The 25,581-nt window shown below is 41.2% G+C and overlaps 1 protein-coding gene across 2 annotated transcripts; it reads left to right on the forward strand.

Moving 5' to 3' along the window:
* The first annotated feature begins 740 nt into the window (after positions 1 to 740).
* On the forward strand, positions 741 to 25,555 carry LOC109893385 (interleukin-21 receptor). 2 transcript variants are annotated; one of them, XM_020486601.2, is made up of 9 exons: positions 741 to 982; positions 11,561 to 11,676; positions 12,118 to 12,226; positions 12,422 to 12,609; positions 12,980 to 13,119; positions 13,228 to 13,399; positions 13,552 to 13,633; positions 14,283 to 14,376; positions 24,446 to 25,555. In XM_020486601.2, exons 2-9 carry the CDS (start codon positions 11,619 to 11,621, stop codon positions 25,145 to 25,147), a joined length of 1,545 nt encoding a protein of 514 aa, XP_020342190.1. In that variant the 5' UTR covers positions 741 to 982; positions 11,561 to 11,618; the 3' UTR covers positions 25,148 to 25,555. The 2 variants fall into 2 exon arrangements, with proteins under 2 accessions (XP_020342190.1, XP_020342189.1); XM_020486600.2 differs by lacking the exon at positions 741 to 982 and adding an exon at positions 11,012 to 11,241.
* Positions 25,556 to 25,581: the final 26 nt, after the last annotated feature.

Below are 25,581 nucleotides of genomic sequence, written 5' to 3' on the forward strand. Positions count from 1 at the left end.
TACAGATACAAAAAAAAAACAGATATAAACAGAATGTAGTGGTAGTTTAAATACATTTTTGTTAAGTAATTTACACCACTGTACTTGAAAGGAACACCGGTACCCCATGTATATAGCCTTGCTATTTTTATTTTACTACTGATCTTTAATAATTTATTACTTTTATTTCTTATTTTTTACTTAACCAACAATTTAGTTGTAAGAAAAATGTGTTAAGGGCTTCATTTCAGCATTTAACTATAAGGTCTACACGTAGTATTCGGCGCATGTGACAAATACAATTTTATTTGTTACACATGAAAAACATGTTGTGAACCTGGTGTGACATTATTGAAGCTGTGCTGACACCTAGTGGACATCAAGAAGATCTACACTACACACACACATATTAAAGATCATATATATATTATACTCACACACACTTTAACCTTAACACAGATGGGATGCTTTACATAAGTTGCTCTTTTTTATTAGACACTAATATATATGTCCAATAAACAGACGCTCAAAAATCGTAATGTAAAGCAAAAACGACCGGAAGGTTATTCAAAAGCCGGTTCTAGTGAATCAAGCATCTTGGGGTAACCTGAAATATGTCAAAGTATATATTTTAAATGTTCTAATTTATTTTATCTTTATTTAACTAGGCAAGATGAACTCAACAACATCAACACAGATACAAGTTACCTGCTATATTTGGGGGAAAGGATTAACAGAGAGAACTTGGCAAAATACAATGCATGCTTCTGTAGTACGAGTAGGTATATACAGTATCATCGCTAACAATTGTGTACAAGCCACCTAGCTAATAAAATACTGGGGCTTGCGGTCATTAGTTACATTTCAATCACAGCGATTCCCCAATTGAGGCGCAACAAAGTTCACCCGCAAATGCAGGAACACCGGAAATAATAACTAAACCAACGAATGAGAAATTGTGGAGGCTACCAGAACGAAGAGTATTTTTTTCCGAATAAACGTGGTGAGTGAAAAACGTAATTACATAGCTCACTCCCTACCCGGTATCTCATTCTACTGTTATACGACTCTGTATGCGTTGTTTGTTGTCAACCTTGTTATTTACGAAGTTTTTGGAACGGATTCCTGTTGGAACGTTCCACAAATTATACCCACTCCAAAACATGTGCTGTAAAAACATTAGCGATTGTGAAGGATCCACAGACATTACAAAATATACGTGGAGTTTTGTACTGACACAATGTTTAGATTGTTTGTTTGCCATATGTGATCTTTAGGCTAAGGGAGCTTCAAAAACATTTTATTCCATTGTGGGTTTGAATAGTGTGAAAAGACAACACATTTGGTCACAACATAGGGTACAAAATCAACGCTAGCTCTTAAAGGGGTAGTAGCCTACATTGGGTGTGCAATTTTCAAATACAGCATTATCTGCTGTTATTATGCTAATTATTCTGTTGTCAATAAATGTACATGTCAATAGTATCTTCTGATTATAATTTATGGCTCATAGTTGAACTAAATGCAATCTATTAGCTTCCAAAATGTGAGTAGGTATATCTAGCTGTCCAATAAAACCTGACAGAGGAGGTAGTTGCATCCCAATATAGCGTCTGGAGTATAGGCGAGTGTGTGTGTCAAAAGGAAAGTAGTGGGCGTGCGGAAAGGAGTGGGATGTGTCGAAAGCACTCTGCTTTAGGTTAGAATAAAGACAGAAAAACTCTGTGGTTAGACGGTTTTAATTGAGAAATGTTTTTCTTCCACGATTTCTGATCACGCAACGACCATACGTTGAGATACAGTACCGCGAGAGTTTGGACTTCTGTTTTGAAGCCAGAGGATGAGTCTGAGTTGTATTTCACTGATAGTTTTACATTGTCGGTATTGATGATGGGTGTACTGTTGCTTCTTGCGTTGTATGTGTGTGCTTACCTGGACTGTGACCCGGATATTGGCTACTAGGTAGCTATTTCCCATGTATCAAGGTCACATATAGATGGTTATTAATATTAGTTATTTATTGTGTAGGCTTATTCTACTTGAAATAAAATCATGTGCGAGAAAAAAAAATCCACATTGCTCCTGCCGGCGACACGACCATGATAACCAGTAGGAAGACTCTTCAAGTCGGCATTGTCATGCTGGAGGGTCATGTCAGAGCACTGGTCGCCGGCTTACTATCGATTCTTAGTGCAGCCCAATCAGCCATGCAAAACAGTCTTAATTGTTCATGTTCAGCACTACTTGTTGAAGTTAGGATGTTGCCTGGTACAGAGTACCAGCGAAATGAATAGTGGCAGTACGACATACGGGTAAAGCATGAGCGCATCACAATAATTAGATGGCATGAAAACTGTAGGCTATTACACCACAATATATCATTACCGCCTATCAGTCGCATCATTACCGCCTATCAGCCTATGGTCTTAAAAACGTGTGGTTCGAAGTTAACACGGACATTTTGCCAAGGCAGAGATGACTGGCGTAGACACGCGTGGGCAGCAAGACGCATCAATCAATTTGAGCTAAAAAATATATACCTTTTATGACAATCACCGAATTGACATACACTTTTTGCAGTTTGTAACATACGTCACATACGGCACAATGAACTGTTTGGATGCTGGGATTATTTTAGTGGATGAACGTGCGCAGCTAGTCTACTTTTTTAAGTAATTTGTTTGACAATCAGATGAAAACATCATGACTGGTTGTGTTCATGCCACATTAAAATGCAATACATTTTTACAGTTAAAAATGACCTGTTTTTACTATTCACTAAGAATAGTGGATATGACCCCTTCATACATTGCAATTTGGTCAATAATACATTAAAAATACAAATCTAAAAATATAAGTTGTTACCCAAACCTGCCTGGATTTCTGGAATAGTTCAAAAATACTAATCTAAACGGAAAATATATATTTTTCAAACCTAGCAAACATCTGAATTGAGAAGTTAACCTGTGGTATTTTCCATTGGGGGAGAACTGCTCTGATGTAGTAGGCCTACATAGTCTCAATTTCTACTGAGCATCTGCCACAACCAGGTCTCATAGACTAGACGTAACATAGTAAATGTAAATCTGCAATCTCAAATTAGTATGATTTTACATTTAGTACGGTTACATAAGACATATATGGTTACTTAAGTAAAAAATGAAAGTAGGGTGGTTGGTCGGGGAGGATGGATGGGCATGTAACGCGACATTTTAGCTAAATGCCAACTTTTCAACTACTTACTACTTTTGACCTACTTTGTAACTAAACTCAGCAAAAAAAGAAACATCCCCTTTTCAGGACCCTGTCTTTCAAAGATAATTAGTAAAAATCCAAATAACGCCACAGATCTCCATTGTAAAGGGTTTTAACACTGTTTCCCATGCTTGTTCTATGAACCATAAACAATTAATGAACATGCACCTGTGGAACGGACATTAAGACACTAACAGCTTACAGACGGTAGGCAATTAAGGTCACAGTTATGAAAACTTAGGACACTAAAAATAGGGCTTTCTACTGACTCTGAAAAACACAAAAAGAAAGATGCCCAGGGCCCCTGGTCATCGGCGTGAACTATGCCTTAGAAATGCTGCAAGGAGGCATGAGGACTGCAGATGCGGCCAGGTCAATAAATGACAATGTCCGTACTGTGAGACGCCTAAGACCGCGCTACAGGGAGACAGGACGGACAGCTGATCGTCCTCACAGTGGCAGACCATGTGTAACAACACCTGCATAGGATCGGTACATCCGAACATCGCATCTGCGGGACAGGTACAGGATGACAACAACAACTGCCCGAGTTACACCAGGAACGCACAATCCCTACATCAGTGCTCAGACTGTCCGCAATAGGCTGAGAGAGGCTGGACTGAGGGCTTGTAGGCCTGTTGTAAGGCAGGTCCTCACCAGACATCACAGGCAATAACGTCGCCTATGGGCACAAACCCAACGTCGCTGGACCAGACAGGACTGGCAAAAGTGCTCTTCACTGACGAGTGACGGTTTTGTCTCACCAGGGGTGATGGTCGGATTCGCGTTTATTGTCGAAGAAATGAGCGTTACACCGAGGCCTGTACTCTGGAGCAGGATCGATTTGGAGGTGGAGGGTCCGTCATGGTCTGGGGCGGTGTGTTACAGCATCATCGGACTGACCTTGTTGTCATTGCAGGCAATCTCAACGCTGTGCGTTACAGAGAAGACATCCTCCTCCCTCATCCTGACATGACCCTCCAGCATGACAATGCCATCAGCCATACTGCTCATTCTGTGCGTGATTTCCTGCAAGACAGGAATGTCAGTGTTCTGCCATGGCCAGCAAAGGGCCCCAATCTCAATCCCATTGAGCATGTCTGGGACCTGTTGGATCGGAGGGTGAGGGCTAGGGCCATTCCCCCAAGAAATGTCCGGGAACTTGCAGGTGTCTTAGTGGAAGAGAGAGGTAACATCTCACAGCAATAACTGGCAAATCTGGTGTAGTCCATGAGGAGGAGATGTACTGCAGTACTTCATGCAGTTGGTGGCTACACCAGATACTGACTGTTACTTTTGATTTGGACCCCCCCATCCCCCCTTGTTCAGGGACACATTATTCAATTTCTGTTAGTCACATGTCTAGAACCTGTTCATTTTATGTCTCAGTTGATGAATCTCATGTTCATACAAATATTTACATATGTTAAGTTTGCTGAAAATAAACGCAATTGACAGTGAGAGGACATTTCCTTTTTTGCTGAGTTTACTTAGCATGTTAGCTAACCCTTCCTCTAACCCTAACCTTAACCCTTTTAGCTAACCCTTCTCCTAAGCTTAACCCTTTAACCTATTGTATTTCATAACATATCCCTACGAAATGGGTGATGGACACCCACAAATGAATACATACCATACGAAATGTAACATATCTCATATATTGAACAAAAATATAAATGCAATATGTAAAGTGTTGGTCCCATGTTTCATGAGTTGAAATGAAAGTTCTCCAAAAAGCTTATTTCTTAAAAATGCACAAATTTGATTACATCCCTGTTAGTGAGCATTTCTCCTTTGCCAAGATAATCTATCCACCTGACAGGTGTGGCGTATCAAGAAGCTGATTAAACAGCATGATAATTACAGAGGTGCACCTTGTGCTGGGGACAATACAAGGCACTCTAAAATGTGCAGTTTTGTCACACAACACAAGCCGGCTCCAATGTTGTTTTTGAGAATTTGGCAGTATGTTCAACCAGCCTCACAACCGCAGACCACATGTAACTACGCCAGCCCAGGACCTCCACATGCAGCTTCTTCACCTATGGGATCGTCTGAGACCAGCCACCCAGACAGCTGATGAAACTGAGGAGTATTTCTGTCTGTAATAAAGCCCTTTTGTGGGGAAGAACTCATTCTGATTGGCTGGACCTGGCTCCCAAGGTGGACCTATGCCCTCCCAGACCCACCTATGGTGGTGCCCCTGCCAAGTCATGTGGAATCCATAGGTTAGGGCCTAATGAATTCATTTCAATTGACGGCTTTCCTTATATGAACTGTAACGCAGGAAAATCGTTGAAATTTTTGCATATTGCGTTTATATATTTTGTTCAGTATAAATGGAGTGTACAGAATATAATGCAATACTCTGAGACCAGGTTGGTTGCCCAGGGGGTGCCTCAAGGTACATCAATGGTGATCAGTGCCATTTAAGATTAGGGAGAATGATTTGTTTATTTATTAGCATGGCCTTATTTCTATTACAGCATATTGGATGACAGTCATTCATATTCCATTCACCCAGCTCAATGTAACATCAATAGGTTTAGGCTATAACGTGAACAACTAGCAACCCAAAGGTTGTGAGTTCGAATCTCATCACAGACAATTTTAGATGATTAGCAACTTTTCAACTGCTTACTACTTTTTAGTTATTTTGCAACTACTTAGCATGTTAGCTAACCCTAACCTTAACCCTTCCCCTAACCGTAACCCCCTAACCCTTTAACCTAAATCCTAACCCCTAGTCTAGCTAACATTAGCTCCTAGCCACTTAGCCAAAATTTGTAACATATCATACGTTTTGCAAATTTGAGACATATAGTTCATTGAGCAAATTCGTAACATATTGTACGTTTAGCAAATCCGTAACATACCAATTGTCATTCGTAACATATCATACAAAATGGGTGATGGACATCCACAAATTAATACATATCATACTGTAACATATCATACTTAATGGAGTGTGTCACCAGGTTGGTTGCCCAGGGGGTGCCCCAAGGTACATCAGTGGCGGTCGGTGCCGTTTAAGATTTTGGAGGACAATTTGTTTATTTATTAGCATGGCCTTATTTCTATCTCAGCATATTGGATGACTGTCATTCCTTTTCCATTCACCCAGCTCAGTGTAACATCGATAGATTTAGGCTACTTACTACATGACACTCAAATTTTCCCTATACCCATCATGATGTTGCTACAACCTAGACTATAAATGCAAGTTTACAATGTAGGTCTACAGGTCGAGAGAAAAAAATTGAGTAATCAAGGTGACAGACAGTGACACATTCAATACTGCCTTACACACTCTTGCCTGCATCTAGCTGATCTAGGGTGGATTCATTAGTCCAAAGAGTTGCAAACAAAGGTTTATGTTGGACATATTCAGGTATGTTTCTTCCCGTTTCGTTCCGTTGGATTCTGTTTAAGAAATGTTTTAAACAGAATCGGCTGAATGAATACACCCCTGTTCACCCCTAAACACAGTTCACTTTCATAGCAGCCTCATCAGCATGATATCTCCCATCTACGCGCTATTCTGTGACCAAGCGGAAAAAACTTTCCCCAAGACAAATCTTCATACCATAACCGCTAACCGCTACACACAGCCTACATCGTTATCACCATATTAGATAGTCATAGTCAACATAGCTACTAGAACTAACAAGTTAGTAAACCCACTACAATCATGCAGTACAGTGTGCAGCAAGCAGTTTAGGAGTTACACTGGCATGCCTCGGTGGCAATAAATGTCTTGACTTGGAAGAGATCCAGTGTTGGATAGCCATAGCCAGCTAGTTAACATAGCATCGCTCTCTATTTGAGCCGGATGTTTGAGTAGGCTAAACTAGCTAGCTGCATTTTCTAGCTGCAATATGTAACATTTTGGGTGACCTGACCAAATTCACATAAAAATGTGTGTTATAGATCTGTCATTATCATTGAAAGCAAGTCTGAGAAGTGGTAGATCTGTTCTATGTGCGCTATTTCTATGCTTCCCATTTATGTTTAGTTTTTGTGTCTTTTACTTTCGGTTTGTACACCAGCTTCAAATGAGTTGAAAACACAATATTTCTGTGTTATGGAAAATATATTTCACAGCTGTTTAATGGTAGGTTTATTTGGACAGTGAGAGACAGAATAACAACAAAAAATCCAGAAAAGCACATGTCAAAAATGTTATAAATTGATTTTCATTTTAATGAGGGAAATAAGTCTACATTTAAGTAGTGGGGCTGCCACTCCTTTCGCATTTTTTGAGCTTTATTAAATAGATACAGTAGTAGCCTACTGTTTGGGAACGATGGGAGGTAGCTGAAATGACATCATTTTAGCTTGTGATAGCCATATCTCACATTTCCCAGCATCTTTGCAGGAACTAGTCATTTCTCAGTGCTGCAGCCACAGTGCGAGCCAAACACAAACAAAGAAATATCTAATAGTCAAATCATCTTTTTGGCAATTTTCTGGTGGAAAAGTGAGTGGGTCAGGCATAACATGTCTGTAACACAGACAGGCGAGCCATGAACCTCGTAAAAAAAAAAAAATTTGGGAAGCTTGCATTCAATTGACACTCAATGTTGTACACAACAAGCTTCCATTCCCCCTGTCACAATGGATTCATGGCTGATTTAAGAAGAAATCATCAATCCTGTTACTTTATTTAGCCCTTAGTAATTAATTGTTTTAAATTTAACCTCTCGAGATGGGAAAACATGTTTTTTATGAAGTTGAGAATAAACATTGTGAAATAAAACTTTTTTTCCCACCCAGTTACTTTTCGAAAGGCACCGAATTAGTGGAATGACCCATTAATTAATAAACTGACTTTCCAAACTGTGGTCTAGAGACCCTCTTCTCTGCCCCTCTTCTCTAGTGGATCCTGGGTTGTGACGTACCGGACACCACTGAAGCTGGTGCCCCTCCTGGCCGCAATAGGGACAGAGCTCCAGCTGTCACCGGCGACGCCACTCTGCCACGGAGAGGTGTGGCCCCTACCTCCAAGGGTCCAAGGAGGGAGGTGAGTGACAAGGTGGACACCAGCGCTCCCGAAGAAGGTTATCCAGAATGATGGCCAGAGCGTCCAAGGATATGTTGTCATCCTGACATACCAACTCCATCTGGACCTCTTCGTACATTCCACTGTGGAATAGTGTGGAGTCCCAGCTCATTCCATCCGCTGGAGGCTGCCACAGTCTGAAAGGTGAGGGTGTACTACGAAGTGGTCTGAACACCCTGCTGGAGTTGTAAAAGTCGCTCACCTCCCTCTAGAGGACGGTCAACGGTGAAGAGAGCCATGAACCTCTCATAGGAACCCAGCTCCTCCTCTCCTGCCTCCCAGACGGCCATAGCCCACTCCATTGCCCTTCCGGTCAGCAGGGAAATGACCGTGGCAACGTTGGACCTCTCAGTGGTGGGGGCTCCCGTCTGATAGATGAAATAGAAGGAGCACTGGCTTAGGAAGCCACAGCATTTAGATGGAGTAACATCATACTTCTCTGGATGGGACAGTCGGGCACCACTGACCTGGACGGACAACTCGATAGGCTGGGGGACTGGCTCACTGTGACGACCTGTGGTAGGAGGCCCTCAATCAGAGGTATGGAGAACCTCGCTTGTGGTGTCGAGGCGGTGGAGAATGTGGAAGACCACATTCGTGGTCGTACCCAGTAGAGCCAACTGGTCGTGGTCTTGGTGGAGTAGATGTCCCTGTTCCTCGACCGTCTGGAAGAGGATGTATTTTCTACTGCTTCCATAATTTCTGAGGCAGTATTCTATAAAGTATATGCAGGGAGTCAAGAAGCAGGTGCAGAAGGTGAGTATAATAATAACGAAAACCAATACTGCCTGATGACTGAGGCTACTGAGGGCTATATGAAGGGAGAGTAATCAGTGTGATGATGAAGTCCAGGTGTACTTAACGATGGGGAGCAGGTGTGCGCAATGATGGCTGCCAGATGTGCGCAATGTGGGTTGCCAGGACCGGTGGTTAGTAGACCGGCGACTTCGAGCGCCGGAGGGAAGGAGCAGGAGTAGGAGTGACAACTTCGCTGACCGCTTCCATATGTATTCTTTTGTAAATATATACTGTTAATAGTTCACTAAAGTTTATTGCAACATACCGGCCGCCTACTCTTCTTTCTTTGGATTATCTGCCATTTTAGGGGCCTACCTTCCCACTGCCTTCTTGTCATCTGGAATAATACTGTGAAAATTAGGATAATGTTGGAGTTTTGGCCTTTATGGTGGCAAAATTACACACTTTCTTATACACATGCGCTGCATACGCCTTAAACCTGTACATTTCCACTATCTGTTTGTCTCGCGTAAGAAGAAGCCATTATTTTTTCTCTCTTGTTTCTGAGTAACTTCGTCAAGCGGCCAAAGACAAAGAGCCTCTGAGAGTGACCACCGTTTTTGGTCCATCGTGTTCTTTTCCTATCTTTCAAGGGCACGGCTGTGTGAAGATATAAAGAGAGCAAAGGCTAGCTTGAGCAGCAGCGACAATTCTATCAGCAGAAAGGGGTAACAAAACTGGCGTTATCACTTGTTTGTACGCTATGTTCCCACCATGATCTCACACACCTGCTAAACTGCAGGTGAGGTTGTATTTTCCTATAAAGGCTGAGACCCAACTCTTGTTTGATGGTTTCTTAACGCTGCACTGTTGAGTGGATTGTTAACCAGCTCCAAATGTGCAAATCTTATAATAAAAAGTTGTTGTTTTGAAGAATCTGCAGGCTCTCTTCCTTTTGATTAGAATTTCCAAGACATCTTCCATGGTGACATCACCATGTGGTAAATTATATACCAATACAAAAGAGAGCTCCAAACCTCTGCCAATAAAAGCTAATTTCTCAGACCACCCCTAGACAGTCCTAGGAAAATTCTTGCTTGAGAAATTGCCGTTTGCTAAGAAGCTATTTTTGTTACTATTTGACCATTTTAATTGAAAACAATCACTGTTAAGTCCATAATTGTTACCCAGAAATGATTTGATATTCTGTCTCAAATTCCACCCTATATATGAACCAAGAATCTCAAATTTGGACTCATCAGACCAAAGGGCAGATTTCCAGCAGTCTAATGTCCATTGTTTGTGTTTCTTGGCCCAAGCAAGTCTCTTCTTCGAATTGTTGTCCTTTAGTAGTGGTTTCTTTGCAGCAATTTGACCATGAAGGCCTAATTCACGCAGTCTCCTCTGAACAGTCGATGATGTGTCTGATACTTGATGTCTTCACTATTATTCTACAATGTAGAAAATAGTAAAAATAAAGAAAAAACCTTGAATGAGTAGGTGTGTCCAAACTTTTTACTGGTACTGTATATATGGAGACAGTTTAGTGCCAGAAATAAGTAGTTAAATACATGTACAATTGAATTACAAATGTTTCCTGATCTGTCTTTATATCGCTCAGATGTACTGTAGGACAGACACATTTTTGGGGGGGAGGGGGGAGTATCTAGTAGTAAGGCCAAACAATCCCATATACTGTAGCTTAGTAGACATTTGACGAATTGACTTGTTGGAAAGGTGGATTCCTATGAGAGTGCCACATTGAAAGTCACTGAGCTCTTCAGTACGGGCCATTCTACTGCCAATATTTGCCCATGGAGATTGCATGGCTGTGCGCTCGATTTTATACACCTGTCAGCAGTGGGTGTGGCTGAAATAACCAAATCCACTCATTTGAAGGGGTGTCCACATACACTATATATATATATAAAAAAGTATGTCTCAAACGTTGTTGTCACAGATGGATTATGTTGCGAAACAGAAGCAGGGTTTGGAAGGGACCTCCTACAATGCTCACAGGGTAGCTACAAAACAACCACATCCTCAGTGACACTGCAGCAGATGATAACTTTCAATATGTCAGATATGTCATTGTGCACTGAACTTGATCACACAGTCTGTGACACGAATGAATTCATTTGGCTTTAGAACTAATCGAACAATTATGCCATGTGTCATGGTTAGCAGAATCTATCAGAACCAATAAGGTAAGAATACTATCTGAATAGTATTTTTCTGAATAACATGAATAACATTGAAGTACAATATCTTTATTCTATTGTTAGCGTTGTCTACCATTGTTAGATTTCTTTGTGTGGGGTTTGGTGGTTTTTGTAAACGCATTTGTTGCTTACATTTCCGGACTTGACCTTTGCTTGACATGAAAGTGATAGACTTGAATGAATTTGTTTCCTTCTTCTCGACTCCAATACAGTACTATATATTTGTTTCATACGCTTCCAGTAATAGTTATTTTATTTCAAGAAATGAACAACACAAGGAGATATGTGATTTATTGTTTTTCAGGCTTTTAGGTGCCATTGATGATCTCAGTTATCGAGCAGAACATTCCATTGTTGCCCTCATGGCTGTGAAACAACAGCTAATCAGCTCACTGGTGTTGTGTTACCTGATTCAATATGGTAAGTTGAACTTTTTCTCATCTATTATTTGTGCTATATATTGTATTGATTTTCAAGTTATGCATTTTCTCAAACACATAGCTAGTCTGTGTAGTAATTAGTTAGATTAGCAGGAAATGTTTTACCACATCAGGGTACCAGCAGAGCCTTATATAGACTATGAGTCTGGGTACCATGGCACTGGCATCACACTGGGGCGGCAGGGTAGCCTAGTGGTTAGAGCGTTGGACTAGTAACCGGAAGGTTGCAAGTTCAAATCCCCGAGCTGACAAGGTACAAATCTGTCGTTCTGCCCCTGAACAGGCAGTTAACCCACTGTTCCTAGGCTGTCATTGAAAATAAGAATTTGTTCTTAACTGACTTGCCTAGTAAAATAAAGGTAAAATAAAAAAAATTATGAAAAACACTGACCACATCATCCTTTTTTTCCTGCATTCACAGTTGCATGTTTCTGCAATGTCACCTGCACCACAGACTACAGTACATCCCTGAACTGTTCCTGCTCAGGCACAGTGCCCTCGTCTCCCATTCTCCTTGAGGCAGAGTGCAGGTACACACTGTTCTCTATCACTGCTGTGTGTCTGGCCTTGCGCCAATAGATTTAAGAGAACACATATTTATGTACTGTACAGTTTAAACATATCATTTTAAGAAAAACATCTGAATGTTACATAAACCTTTTCATATCTTTTTTTGTTTACAAAAGCTGTATTTGAATATTATAATCACTCTTCTCTTTTTTCAGAGATTTTGAAGACCAAGTGAATGATAGCTGTGAAATAACACCCTCACAAAGCTGGTGTATAATACAACCAGAAGGTTTTTTCATGTTAATATCCACTGACACTACTTGCACTGCAAGAGTAAAGCACACAGGAAATGTAGACAAAATGAAAACAGATGACTCAACTGACTGGAAATTGTATAAATTAGGTAAGTGGAGTAGACCTATGTCTTAGGATGGTTTGTACTTTCCCCTGAACATTGCCTCTGATTCAGTGACAAGATATGGCATGAATAAGAAGTGTCTATTGTTAGCAGTAAGGTCATCTTATCAGCCATTCTGCTGTGACAAATTCTTTTCAGCAGTTTTGAACTTTGCACAGCTTTGAAATGACAGTGTTGAACAGTCTTTACAATGAGGGTTATTGTGTGATGTGGACTGAGTGTCTTGGGTTCTTATATATCTATCACCCGCATTTGAAAGCTAATATGGTACAAATGATTGAGCTTTGTGCACTTGAATCCATGCCTTTTTCATATAATGGTTCCAACCCAAGCTTCTCTGCCTTTTCTTCCATAGTGAAGCCGCAGTATCCAGTCAATGTACAAGTGACGGAGAACATTGACAGCTACAACATCACTTGGCAGATGGATGAAAACCTTTACCTTGATAAATTATTAATGTACAGGGTGCAGATTACAACACATAACTATTTAAAGGTAAACAAAATATATTTACAATGTTACATGTTTCCAATCAAATATTACAGTATGTGAAATACCAGGTCCCCCAAACGGTTAAATATAAGTTTTTATTTTGACCTACAGGATCCAGTCTATTACCCTGTAAGAGAGGACCAGAGGTACCTAGTGCTAAACAGCCTTCAACTGCAACCAGGAACTGAGTATGTGGCAAATGTTCAGGCCTCAGTGAACCCTGTGTGTAACTACCAAGGTCCCTGGAGTGAATGGAGCTCCACTGTAGAATGGAGGACTACAGGTACATCAATGCAGCAAGTTTAGATTTAACTGATCTGTGTTACATGCTTTTCCTGGGTATATTGGATTGGGACTTAATTTTTCATGTTATAGTAATGTATGAAATGGAGTAAAAATGTTCTCTCTTTCTATACACTATGTGTATTTTTACAGAAGGGAATGGTAAGTTAGGGTGTCAGTGGCCCGTTTTACTGACCATTCTCCTCTGTTTGATCCTGTGCTGCCTCTTTAAAATGTGAGTATTCCTTATTTATGATCATTCCGGTAACAGTAACTGTTTGTGTTTGCTAAGCATTTTTGATTAGACACCAACTTGTATCCTCAATTTCTTCAGGTCTGCCAATAAATGAAATGTTCTAGCCTGGTCACCATCATATGTGCTACATCCAACTTCTCTGACTTTCGTCAGATGCCCTGAACAAACACAACAGTTGGCTAAAGCACAAATTGATCTGCGACCAGGCTAGAAATGTTCAGCCTCTTGGTGTTTTTATAGAAAGCGTGAATACACTATACACTTTCCTGGCATAACCTCCCACATACACAGAAACCACAGCTGATGCTCTTTACTTGCAGATACACAATGTACATATAGGGGTGAGAAGACACAGGAAGTCAGAGCTGCTTCTACATTATTATTATACCAAACCTAATCCATGATAGCGCGGTGGTTAGGTTTGCACCTACATTATTAGTACACCACTTACCCTATAAAACATTAACACCTGCATAGAGAGAAATTCCATCCTCCCAGAAATTAAAAGAGTATTTGTGAAGACCTGAATAGTTCTGCTTATGTCACTTTCACATAGATTACAGTCACATATAATTTCCTTTGTGAAAGCAACCTGTTTGTCACTTGCCTCTACATCTCTTCCCTACAGATTGTGGCTGAAGAGGCTACACTTGATGAACTATTCCCCAAGCCCAGAGGACTTTTTCAAACCTCTCTACCACACATATGGAGGGGATTTTAAGGTAAAAATACAGGCAAAAAAAAAAAAAACTAATTGTGTCTGTGGGACTTGTTCTAAACCCCTCCAGCAGGTGTTACCTATAGGGGGAACTTCAGCATGGCCAGCAATGGGACTGCAACGACTACACATATGAGGGGGGCATTATAATGACTCTGCAGGGGCTTCAAGGGCTTGCTTTCAACTCATATGTGGGTAGATGCTCAGTAGACATTGAGCTTATGTATTACATCAGAGCAGTTCCCCCCCCCCCCCATCCCCCAATGGAAAATACCACAGGTAGAAATCTAAACTAAGATGTTAGCTAGGGTTATATTTAAATATTTTCCCCTTAGATGAGTATTTAATAAATATTCCAGAAAGGTAACCACTTATCTTTTCAGATTTGCCTTTGTATGTATTATTTACAAAACAATTGACACTCTTATGAAGGGGTCATATCCACTATGCTTAGTGAATAGTAAAAACATGTCATTTTTAAATGTAAAATGTATTGCCTTTTTAATTTGGCATGAATACAACCAGTCATGATGTTTTCGTCTGATTAACCAGGTTTGTATCCAACGTTTTTACGCGGGTAAAGTACGTCAGATAAAAATGTAATGACATGCCTGATGGAAACAGTAAACATTTACAAATGTCGACGAAACAAAATATGCTAGACAAGGTGAGATATTTTTGTGTCGGTAAAATGAATTATGCGAGAAATGTCGTTGGATACGCTTTTATGTGCAAATATTGATACCATCATTTCGAAGTAAATTTGGTGTCACGCGATTACGTGTTGTGCGTTCCTCCCACTATGACTTGGTGGGAAAGCATGCAGTTTAGTTTATTAAACTACAGATGAAATATATTATGATTAACTTCACAGGGTGGTGAAAGTGCAATTGTTTAATCTCGCTCTTTTGTCCATATAATCTCATCATGTTGGCTATACGTGCGTTCTAGCCAGCAGCACGCTGGCAAGAGCAGTGAGTAGATCCCAACTGTGGGGGAACTCAGTCCGGCCTTCAATTTACTCTTGAAAGCTGTAATAGTAGAATGCAAAAGGAATGATTTTGGAAATGGGTAGTGCATCATCAGTTTTCCTCTTGTAATGTCAGTCATTGCATACCTTAGAGAGCTATTTTGTAAGTTGTTATAAATGTCCATATCAACAAGTCCATGTCAGCTAACGTTTTTTTAGCCCATGTATTTTGTAGTAATGTTCTAGTCACTCAAATATCACATGCATACAGATTAGACATGGAAAAATGTATATAATTACAAAAAAATGAGCTTTAAAACTGCTAAATGCTCTCTGCAACCCATGACAAAATGTGTAGAATTTCAGGAAATTATGACAGTTTGTCATGAACAGTGCTTGTGCACAAAGAAATAAACGTGGGGGGCGCGGGATGTTCCCCAATGTTGGATGGGTGTGGCACTGAGTGAAGACGTTTGGGAACCCCTGTGCTCGATCGCACGTATCAATACCAGAGAGGGCACACTATATTTACATTTTTGGCATTTAGCAGACACTCTTTCAAATAGTAGATTTAGGGGATTTGAACCAACGCTCTTAACCGCTCGGCTACCTGACAAAAATTATCACGTAAATTATTTTGTGAGAAAACCATCAGTTGAAAATGCGATGGAAACTTTTAAACGTATTTTTATGTGCACTACACTATCACGCACATCCTTTTATATACAACAAGTCAATTTGATGGAAACATCTCTGGTTTTCACAATGCGCATTTGATTCGCATGAAGATCTGTAGCCAATTTCTTCAAAAAAGTAGGCTACTTGCTCACGTTTGTCCACAAACATAATCCCAGCATCCAAACAGTGCACTGTGCACCCGCCATTTGAAAATGGAAAGAGACATCTGTTATGCTACAAAACACCAAACAGTGCAATGACAAAGTGATTGTCATAAAAGGTCTACTCTTGTAGCCTGATGCGTCTTGCTGCCCACGCGTGTCTCGGTCTCGGACAGTCATCTCTGCCTTGGCAAAATGTCATTGTTCACATCGAACCACACAGTATTTTGGAGCAAAGAAAATTCGCTAATTTCTATTGCGACTGACAGGCGGCAACGATAAACTGTGGTGTAATAGCCTACAGTTTTCTGGCCATCTTCATTTAAATTATTGTGATGGGCTCATGTTTTACCGGTATGGCATAATGCCACTATTTATTTTGCTGGTAATCTGTACCGGACCATGTCAGTTTACTTTCACCCCTGACTATAATTAAACTGTCAACTGCAGTAATCTTAACTGGTACATATTTGTATGAACATAACAAGATTCAACAACTGAGATAAACTGAACAAGTTCCACAGACATGTGACTAACAGAAATGGAATAATGTGTCCCTGAACAAAGGGGGGGGGGGGGGGGGGGTCAAAATCAAAAGTAAAAGTCAGTATCTGGTGTGGCCACCAGCTGCATTAAGTACTGCAGTGCATCTCCTCCTCATGGACTGCACCAAATTTGCCAGTTTTTGCTGTGAGATGTTACCCCACTCTTCCACTAAGACAAGTTCCCAGACATTTCTGGGGGGAATGGCCCTAGCCCTCACCCTCCGATCCAACAGGTCCCAGACGTGCTCAATGGGATTGAGATCCGTGCTCTTTGCTGGCCATGGCAGAACACTAACATTCCTGTTTTGCCGGAAATCACGCACAGAACGAGCAGTATGGCTGGTGGCATTGTCATGCTTGAGGGTCATGCCTGGAGGGTCCGTCATGCACAGCGTTGAGATTGCCTACAATGACTAAAAGCTCAGTCCGATGATGCTGTGACACACCGCCCCAGACCATGACGGACCCTCCACCTCCAAATCGATCCCGCTCCAGAGTACAGGCCTCGGTGTATCGCTCATTCCTTTGACGATAAATGTGAATCCAACCATCACCCCTGGTGAGACGAAACAGCGACTCGTCAGTGAAAAGCACTTTTTGCCAGTCCTGTCTGGTCCAGCGAAGGTGGATTTGTGCTCATAGGTGACGTTGTTGCCGGTGGTGTTTGGTGAGGACTTGCCTTACAAAAGGCCTACAAGCCCTCAGTCTAGCCTCTCAGCCTACAGTCTGAGCACTGATGGACGGATTGTGCGTTCCTGGTGTAACTCAGGCAGTTTTTGTTGCCATCCTGTACCTGTCCCGCAGGTGTAATGTTTGGATGTACCGATCTTGTGCAGTTGTTATTACACGTGGTCTGCCACTGCGAGGACGATCAGCTGTCCATCCTGTCTCCCTGTAGCGCTGTCTTAGGCGTCTCACAGTACGGACATTGTAATTTATTGCCCTGGCCACATCTGCAGTCCTCATGCCTCCTTGCAGCATGCCTAAGGCACATTCATGCAGATGAGCAGGGACCCTGGGCATCTTTCTTTTGGTGTTTTACAGAGTCAGTAGAAAGGCCTCTTTAGTGTCCTACGTTTTCATAACTGTGACCTTAATTGCCTACGGTTAAGAGTGTTTAAAGAATTTTGAAAATAATAATGGGAAGATGTTGCACAATCCAGGTGTGGAAAGATCTTAGAGACTTGCCCAGAAAGACTCACAGCTACAATCACACAGTTGATCATGTATGCACAGTTGATAAATGAGGCCCCTGATGATAGAAGCACCTTTGGTGGCGATTACAGTATTGACTCAGGAGTGTAAATGAGATATTTATGTATTTAATTTTTTTTTTTTTTATCAAAAATGTATGAAAATGTGTTTTCACTTTGTCATTATTGAGGCATTATGTGTAGATGGGTAAAAAGATGGGTAAAACATATATTTCATCAATTTTGAATTCAGGCTGTATCAAAGGGTATGAATATTTTCTGAAGGCACTGTATGTGAAAAAGTAGGTTTTATTGGAAACATACAATGCTATGCCTATAATAAAATGAACAGACATAAACCCCTATTGCTAAGCCCCGATATCTATGTACCTCAACCCACTAACCCTACACCCAATTACCCACACACCCCAGCCCTGTTACCCCAATGCCCTTACCCTAAGACCCACATGCCAATACCCTAATATTGATACAATTTAGTCCGGATGCACCTGTATCCTAGCCATATAAGCCCTATTTCTTACCCCTGGACCACAGTTCCTTTGCCAAAATAGCTCATCCCTGTTACTGGCTTATCTCAGCCCTTTTCCCCACTTTGCCTTGACCATTGAAGTACCAGTGTACCCCACCTTCCATCACCGATATGGAGCGTACCGAAGGGCCCGTTAGTAGGGAAGTCCGCTGATTACGCCGAACATCCGCTCGTTTAACTAAGGCTAGGTTAAAGCTAGGCCTGTATTCCGCTAATAATTTCATAGATCAACTCATAATACAGTGGTATAACACATGTGCCCAAACCCCATTCACTTTTATTCCTACCACAAACTTGCTGCCAGAAAGGATTTGAATAGGCAAATAGACATCCATCCAGATCCATTAGCTGTATGAGCCTTGTGTATCCCTACACCCCATTACTCATAAAGTAAATCCATGGGCGCACTCATATAAAACAGGTCTACCCCAGTCCCCAAGCCTCAACGTTCATACAAACCAGGTCTACTCTTTTTTTGTTTTTTGACCACATTTCTTTTTGTTGTTGTCTTTTTTTTTCATTGGGGTGGAGCTACAGGTACAATATTCAAATTCATATAATTTAATATTCTGTTCATATCATGTTTCCCATTCATTATTTCACACATATATTTGTGTTGTACCTGTGGACTGCCACTCCAGGAAAGAAAAAAAAACATAATTTGTATCATATCACAGTTTAAGTAATAATACATTCAGAATGTAGAAGAAAAGAAAAGAAAAAATAAGTGGGCCTCATAAACCACCCCCCATCCTCCCATCCCATTCCCCCGACCCCACCCAGCTAACATGTCTCCATCCCACCTCCAAATACAATTATGATTCAAGCCCATATTAATAAATGTCAAAGAAACATAGTCTACAAGCTGCTATCTCCTTGCCGACGGCAAATTCATCTGTTTTAACATTAGGCTATGTTTTTATTAGCTGACCATTATTTCAATTCCATTGTGGCGCACTCGAGTCTTTTTTTTGTGCATATGCACCTTTGATAAATGAGGCCCCCGCTGGTTTCTCAACTACAGTTACATCAACATCCAGTAGGGGGAAGTGATGTCCATGGAAAAATGAAAGCATTGGCCAACATTGAAAGAATTGTAGAGAGAGACAGATTCTCTGTCTGAAGTCAGTGAACAACCCATGGTGTCAAAACAAGTGCCTATTCAGAATGCCATTATCAATTTGTACTGGGCTGGGCTTTGGTGGGGCACAATGTGGACTACAGAGTATAACTATTACACACACACACACACACACACACAAAAAAAAATAGATGATGATAAATAATTTATGGGTAGATGTAAATAATCTTTTCACATAAAATTGTGAAAATGCAAGTATTTGCAAAGAGCGCTGAAATATTTTACTTCCTCTGTGGTTGCCGAGAGTCTGGCAGAACACCAGTAGCTCAACCACAATCTTGCAAGCTGTCCTTTGAAATTATCTTGAGAAAAAGAGTCCAAGATGTGTCCATGACCAGGGTCGTAACTAGGTTTGAGTTAAAGTGGGGTCAGATATGTTTTTTGAAGTTGAAGCTTATTTACTGCATTTCTATCACCTTGGCTGCTGTAGGTTCATTCACCTCAATCGATCTACAAACAGATAGCCTATTAGCAATTCGGTTGTAATGTTATACCCCTGAAAGGGGGAAAATATGAGACATGATTCTCACTGACACGTAGCATCAGCGATTGTTCAGTCATTTGTAATGATACAATCATTAAATCATCAACCCTTTACATACTGTAGATATCGCTTTCCTCAAATTGCAAACACTGAGTTTGTAAAACATTAGGAACACCATCCTAATATTGAGTTGTACACCCTTTTGTCCCCAGAACAGCCTCAATTTGTCGGGACTACAAGGTGTCAAATGCAATCCAATGCTACACAGACTTGTGTCATATTGGCTGGATGTCCTTTGAGTGGTGGACCATTCTTGATACACACGGGAAACTGTTGACCGTGAAAAACCCAGCAGCGTTGCAGTTCTTGACATACTCAAACCAGTGCGCCTGGCACCTACTACCATACCCCGCACTTAAAATATTTTGTCTTGCCCATTCACCCTCAATGGCACACATACACAATCCAAGTCTCAATTGTCACGAGGCTTCTTTAACCTGTCTCCTCTCTTTCACCTTCATTGATTGAAGTGGATTCAACAGGTTACATCAATAAGGGATCATAGCTTTCACCTGGTCAGTCTGTCATGGAAAGAGCAGGTGTTCCAAATGTTTTGTACACTCAGTGGATAGTGTTCACTTTTGTATTCCTAGGCATTACGAATCAAGCTCCGCATAAACAGATATCCAACTGGAGCACACAGACAGTGGTGTAAAGTACTCAAGTACAAATAGTTTAAAGTACTACTTAAGTCGCTTTTGGGGGTATCTGTACTTGACTATTTATATTTTTTACAACTTATTTTTACTCCACTACATTCTGAAAGACAATGTACTTTTTTCATCCCTGCTGCCTCTGATCTGGTGGACTCACTAAACACACATGCTTCATTTGTAAATTATGTCTGAGTGTTGGAGTGTACCTCTGACTATCCAAAAATACATTTAAAAATTAGAAAATTTTACCTTCTAGTTTGTGTAAAATAAGGAATTTTAAATTATTTATACTTTTACTTTTGATACTTATTTGAGAAATTACATGTATTTTTGATACTTAAGTATATTTAAAAACAAATTCTTTTAGACTTTTATTCAAGTAGTATTTTACTGGGTGACTTTCACCTTTAGTTGAGTCATTTGCTATTAAGGTATCTTTACTTTTACTTGAGTATTACAATTGGGTAGTTTTTCCACCACTGCACACAGATAATCATATCACATTCACATTAATTATTAGAATATTACTTATGATTCTGTATTAATATCAGTGATGTAGTGGTACATAAGTGGGTAATTCACTGATATAAACGGAAAAGTATTCCATTTTTATAACTGTATTGTTTGCATTTTAATGTACGCCATGTCGAGATGATCATATTGAAACATATCTTCTTTTTAAGTTCCTACCTTGTTTGATAAGACTAGTACAAATATGGGGCAGAGACCCCCAATGAACCACTGCACTAACCTCTCTCTGCTAGCTTCCTCGCTCTCCTCTGCTTCCTCCTGCATGCATTGCAGCCTGCCTCAGCCTCGATCACTACACCAATGTCTCAGTAGCAAACTCTCTGTAAAGCAAAGTTATTATGATAACCTAGAAGCCTGTATGTTGCTCCTGCTGAGGTATGCTCCGTTTAACGTTAGAAGGATGAAGTAAGAAGCTATCTGACTAAATAATACTAGCCAGAGCACTTCAACGTTGGTTAGTGCTATCCACCCTAACCCTAACCCCCACCCCTACCAAAACCTTACCTAATCTAAACCTTACCTTACCTAATTACCGTAACTATTTTACATTTCAGCTATAATGCGGTAGGGACGTCCCAATGATTCCGAATAGCATGGACCCTTCAAAGTTACTGCAATAGAAGTCTCTACCAACAGCTAGCCACCTGCCTGACTGTCTATTTACCCGTTGTGCTCTCATTCTCCGAGAGTCGTTTTTTGTTTGTTTGGGGGATGTCTGTAGACACGGCAGGAGTCGCGGGACGGTTTCAAAATCGCCTTTTGTCCGGCATCTCGCAAACACTGTCAGAAGCCGAGCAGCATCTCCATTTTTGCCTACTCAACTGAGCCGACTCCGAGCTTGGGTAGCTCATTTCACGGCCCCAGCCTGTTCGCGAGAGGGTGGAGTTAAGAGAGTGGTGCATGTGCTACTAAAAAGGAATATCCAGGGGACGAAGGTGAACATAACGAACTGAAAACTATTCACTAATCGTTGGCAAAGAGAATACAATCGTCTTCAATTCTGTCATTTAGCAGAAGCTCTTATCCAGAGCGATTTACAGTAGTGAGTGAATACAATTTCATACTTGTTTTTCTCCTCCGTACTGGTCCCCCGTGAGTATCGAACCCATAACCCTGGTGTTGCAATCGCCATTCTCTATCAATTGAGCTTTGATCAACGCTGGGAGCAATATTTAGACTCATAATTGAGTTTCTTTATTGTGTACAAACTATATTGTAGCAACCTTAACCCAAAACCTAGCCAAAAGGTTTGGACCGAAACTGGGCCAATTGTGCACCGCCCTATGGGACTCCCAATCACGGCCGGGTGTGATACAGCCTGAAATCTAACCAGAGTCTGTAGTGACGCCTTTAGCACTGAGATGCAGTGCCATAGACCACTGCACCACTCGGGAGCGCAAATGGTAACAGTTAAGGTGTTGACTTGACAGTCGCTGGACCTATGTGTAACGGCAAGCTTAGTTAGCGGTGCGCGCTAAATAGCGTTTCAATCGGTGACGTCACTTGTTCCGAGACCTTGAAGTAGTGGTTCCCCTTGCTCTGCAAGGGCCTCAGCTTTTGTGGAGCGATGGGTAACGATGCTTGGTGGGTGACTGTTGTTGATGTGTGCAGAGGGTCCCTGGTTCGCGCCCGGGTATGGGCAAGGGGACGGTCTAAAGTTATACTGTTACATATGTTCGAGTCCCTGTTGGGGCTACATTGGTGTCAGAAGTGGGATGGAGCAAGGGCGGCCATCAGAAAGCAGTGTACACGTGAGGAATTTGGTTTTGAGATGCGTGGAGACACCCTCTCCTAAAGGTAATGTAGTGACTTTAACCCAACACCTCTTGGTGTATTAGTTAAGGTGTTGGCTTGACAGTCGCTGGACCTGGGTTTGAGTGCCATTTGGGGCTACCCTCTGAAATTGCTTCGGAGTCCTCATATGTAATTATGGCCATGTCCATGACAGTCACATCATTTCAGAAGATTTAGTAGGCAGGAAAAAGATAATGAAAGATAAACCAGAGTTACTGGAACCTGTGAAAACATCCTCTTGCAGCAGCCCACAGAGATAAGACACTGATCTTGCACGCACTACAAGAACTGTAGATTGGTGTCTTCACTTTTCTGCCACACACGAGACACATTAGATCGTATTCCTGCTCAACCTAATGTAAACCTAAACTAATCCGTTTTTATAAAGGATGTACTTACTCTATGTTGCCCTTTTACTAAGCAGTATACATTTCTCTGAACTGTACAGATGTTCTGTGAGAAGTTCATAGTCATGAGAATGTCCACAGGGTTTGGTTATAGTTGAGGAGCATGACATAGCTGTACTAACAACGCTGTCTTAATGCATAAGCTCAATGTCAGTGATGAACGCACCGAAAGTCCCTGATCATATAGTATAAAAATAACCTCACAGCAAATTATATATTTTTTTTTAAAGAAAGCATTTTGTCAATATATGATAAGCACAGTCAGGTAGATGTTTTTAAATGCCCTCTCTCTTTAGCTCTCTGACAGCTGTTAGTGGTGCAGTATGGTCACTTACTGCTGTCTTTTCAGATGAAAAACGGTGAATAGATTCTGCTGAATTGCTCTTCACCCAGATAAGGTATTCTGGTGAAAAAGCTTGTCCATGCATATCTGTGGGAAACATCTTGTTCTAGAAGGGTTCATAGTTGTACAAAATAACTACCACCAGTTTCATAAACATTTCTAAATGTAAAAAAATTTAAAAGGTAATTCTTTCTGTGATCGATCTTCATATTGACGACCAAGGTTACCATGACCTGCTACCAATAACAGTGATAAGCTCTCATTCAACCTTTTGCATTCAAGTGTAGCTCAGTTGGTGGAGCATGGCACTTGCAACACCAGGGTAGTGGGTTCTTTTCCCGGGACCACCAATACATGAAAAATGTAAGCATCCATGACTAAGTCGCTTTGGATAAAAGCGTCTGCTAAATGACATGCTGTTTAAACAGTGTATATATATATATATATATACTGTATGAGCCTATAGGGGCAAGGGTTTGTTTCTGCGGGGGCGGGCCTACCTTTCACCTCAAGTGTACCTATTTCTCCTTAATCATCCATTTTTTCATTATATTTTGCAGAAATGGGTTGGACCTGTCTTCATCTTCAGTGAGCTGGATCCCTTGGAGAAAAACCCACCTACACAGAGGATGACTGAGAAGCAGCTAGACATCCTCGGGCTGTCCAGGCTGAGTGTGGAGGAAGACAGCAGCAGCAGCAGTGGGGACCAGGGCACCTGTCACTCTGCTGGACACGTCTCCATCAATACTGTGATGGTGTCTGGGGAGGAAGGAGCTTTGTTAGGGAGTTCTTGGGTGACATACAAGTGCAACCAAGGTGGGGAAAGCTTCTCCCAATATACTGGAGGCAGCAGAGGAGGTATCGACACTGAGGCGGAGAGCCCTCTTGGTGCTGGGGCAGAAGAGGAAGGAGGGTTATGTGGGCAGAGTGGAAGACGGGCATCAACGGGCCTGCCTGCTATGAAGTGGCAGTTCCAGCTACAGGCCTGCAACTATCAACCAGAGCAGATTTCATTGGACTCAGAGGATGGCTACCCTCCTATGGTGCTGGATCTGGACAGTGTGGACACCATTGACAGTGGAGTCTTTGTTGAGTCTGACTGTAGCAGTCCTGTGAACACTAACTTTGAGTCTGAGAAGCAGATTGACTCTGCTTTACTGAGTGGGGTAGGCAGTTCCCCTTCTGAATATGTCAAACAGTGGGTGACGGGTAACACTATGCAAAAGGACACAACCAACTCAGGACAGAACAGGACGATGTGAGTTCTCCCTCATCTCCTGTGTCACTGACAGTGTTTCAGCATATTTGTAAAATTCCTTACTTTCCCTGGCATAGGTATATTGTTCATATTGTCATCATGTTTTCTTTACAAAGTGGAGTAGGAATGATTTCTTCCCAACATAAAAATTGTTTGACAATAGTTGTCATGTTGCATTATGTAAATAGATGTATATTACTCGTTTTGGCCTTCCCAGACCTAGATTTTGGCCTTCATGTAAATTAATATTTTTTTTACGGCTTCATTTCTCATGCATTTTCCATGTGGAAAGGGTATTGTTTTTATATCATGTTTGTCACCTAATGTTTCTTATGTTTGTGACAATGGATCCAGTTGAGTTTGCATTCATTTTCAATCACTTGTTAAATCATTAAAGGGATAATCCACAGTTGCTACATCCATTTTTTGAGTTCTAAA

Source organism: Oncorhynchus kisutch, linkage group LG6 (assembly GCF_002021735.2).
Source record: "Oncorhynchus kisutch isolate 150728-3 linkage group LG6, Okis_V2, whole genome shotgun sequence".
In the NCBI taxonomy this organism is placed as follows: Eukaryota; Metazoa; Chordata; class Actinopteri; order Salmoniformes; family Salmonidae; genus Oncorhynchus; species Oncorhynchus kisutch.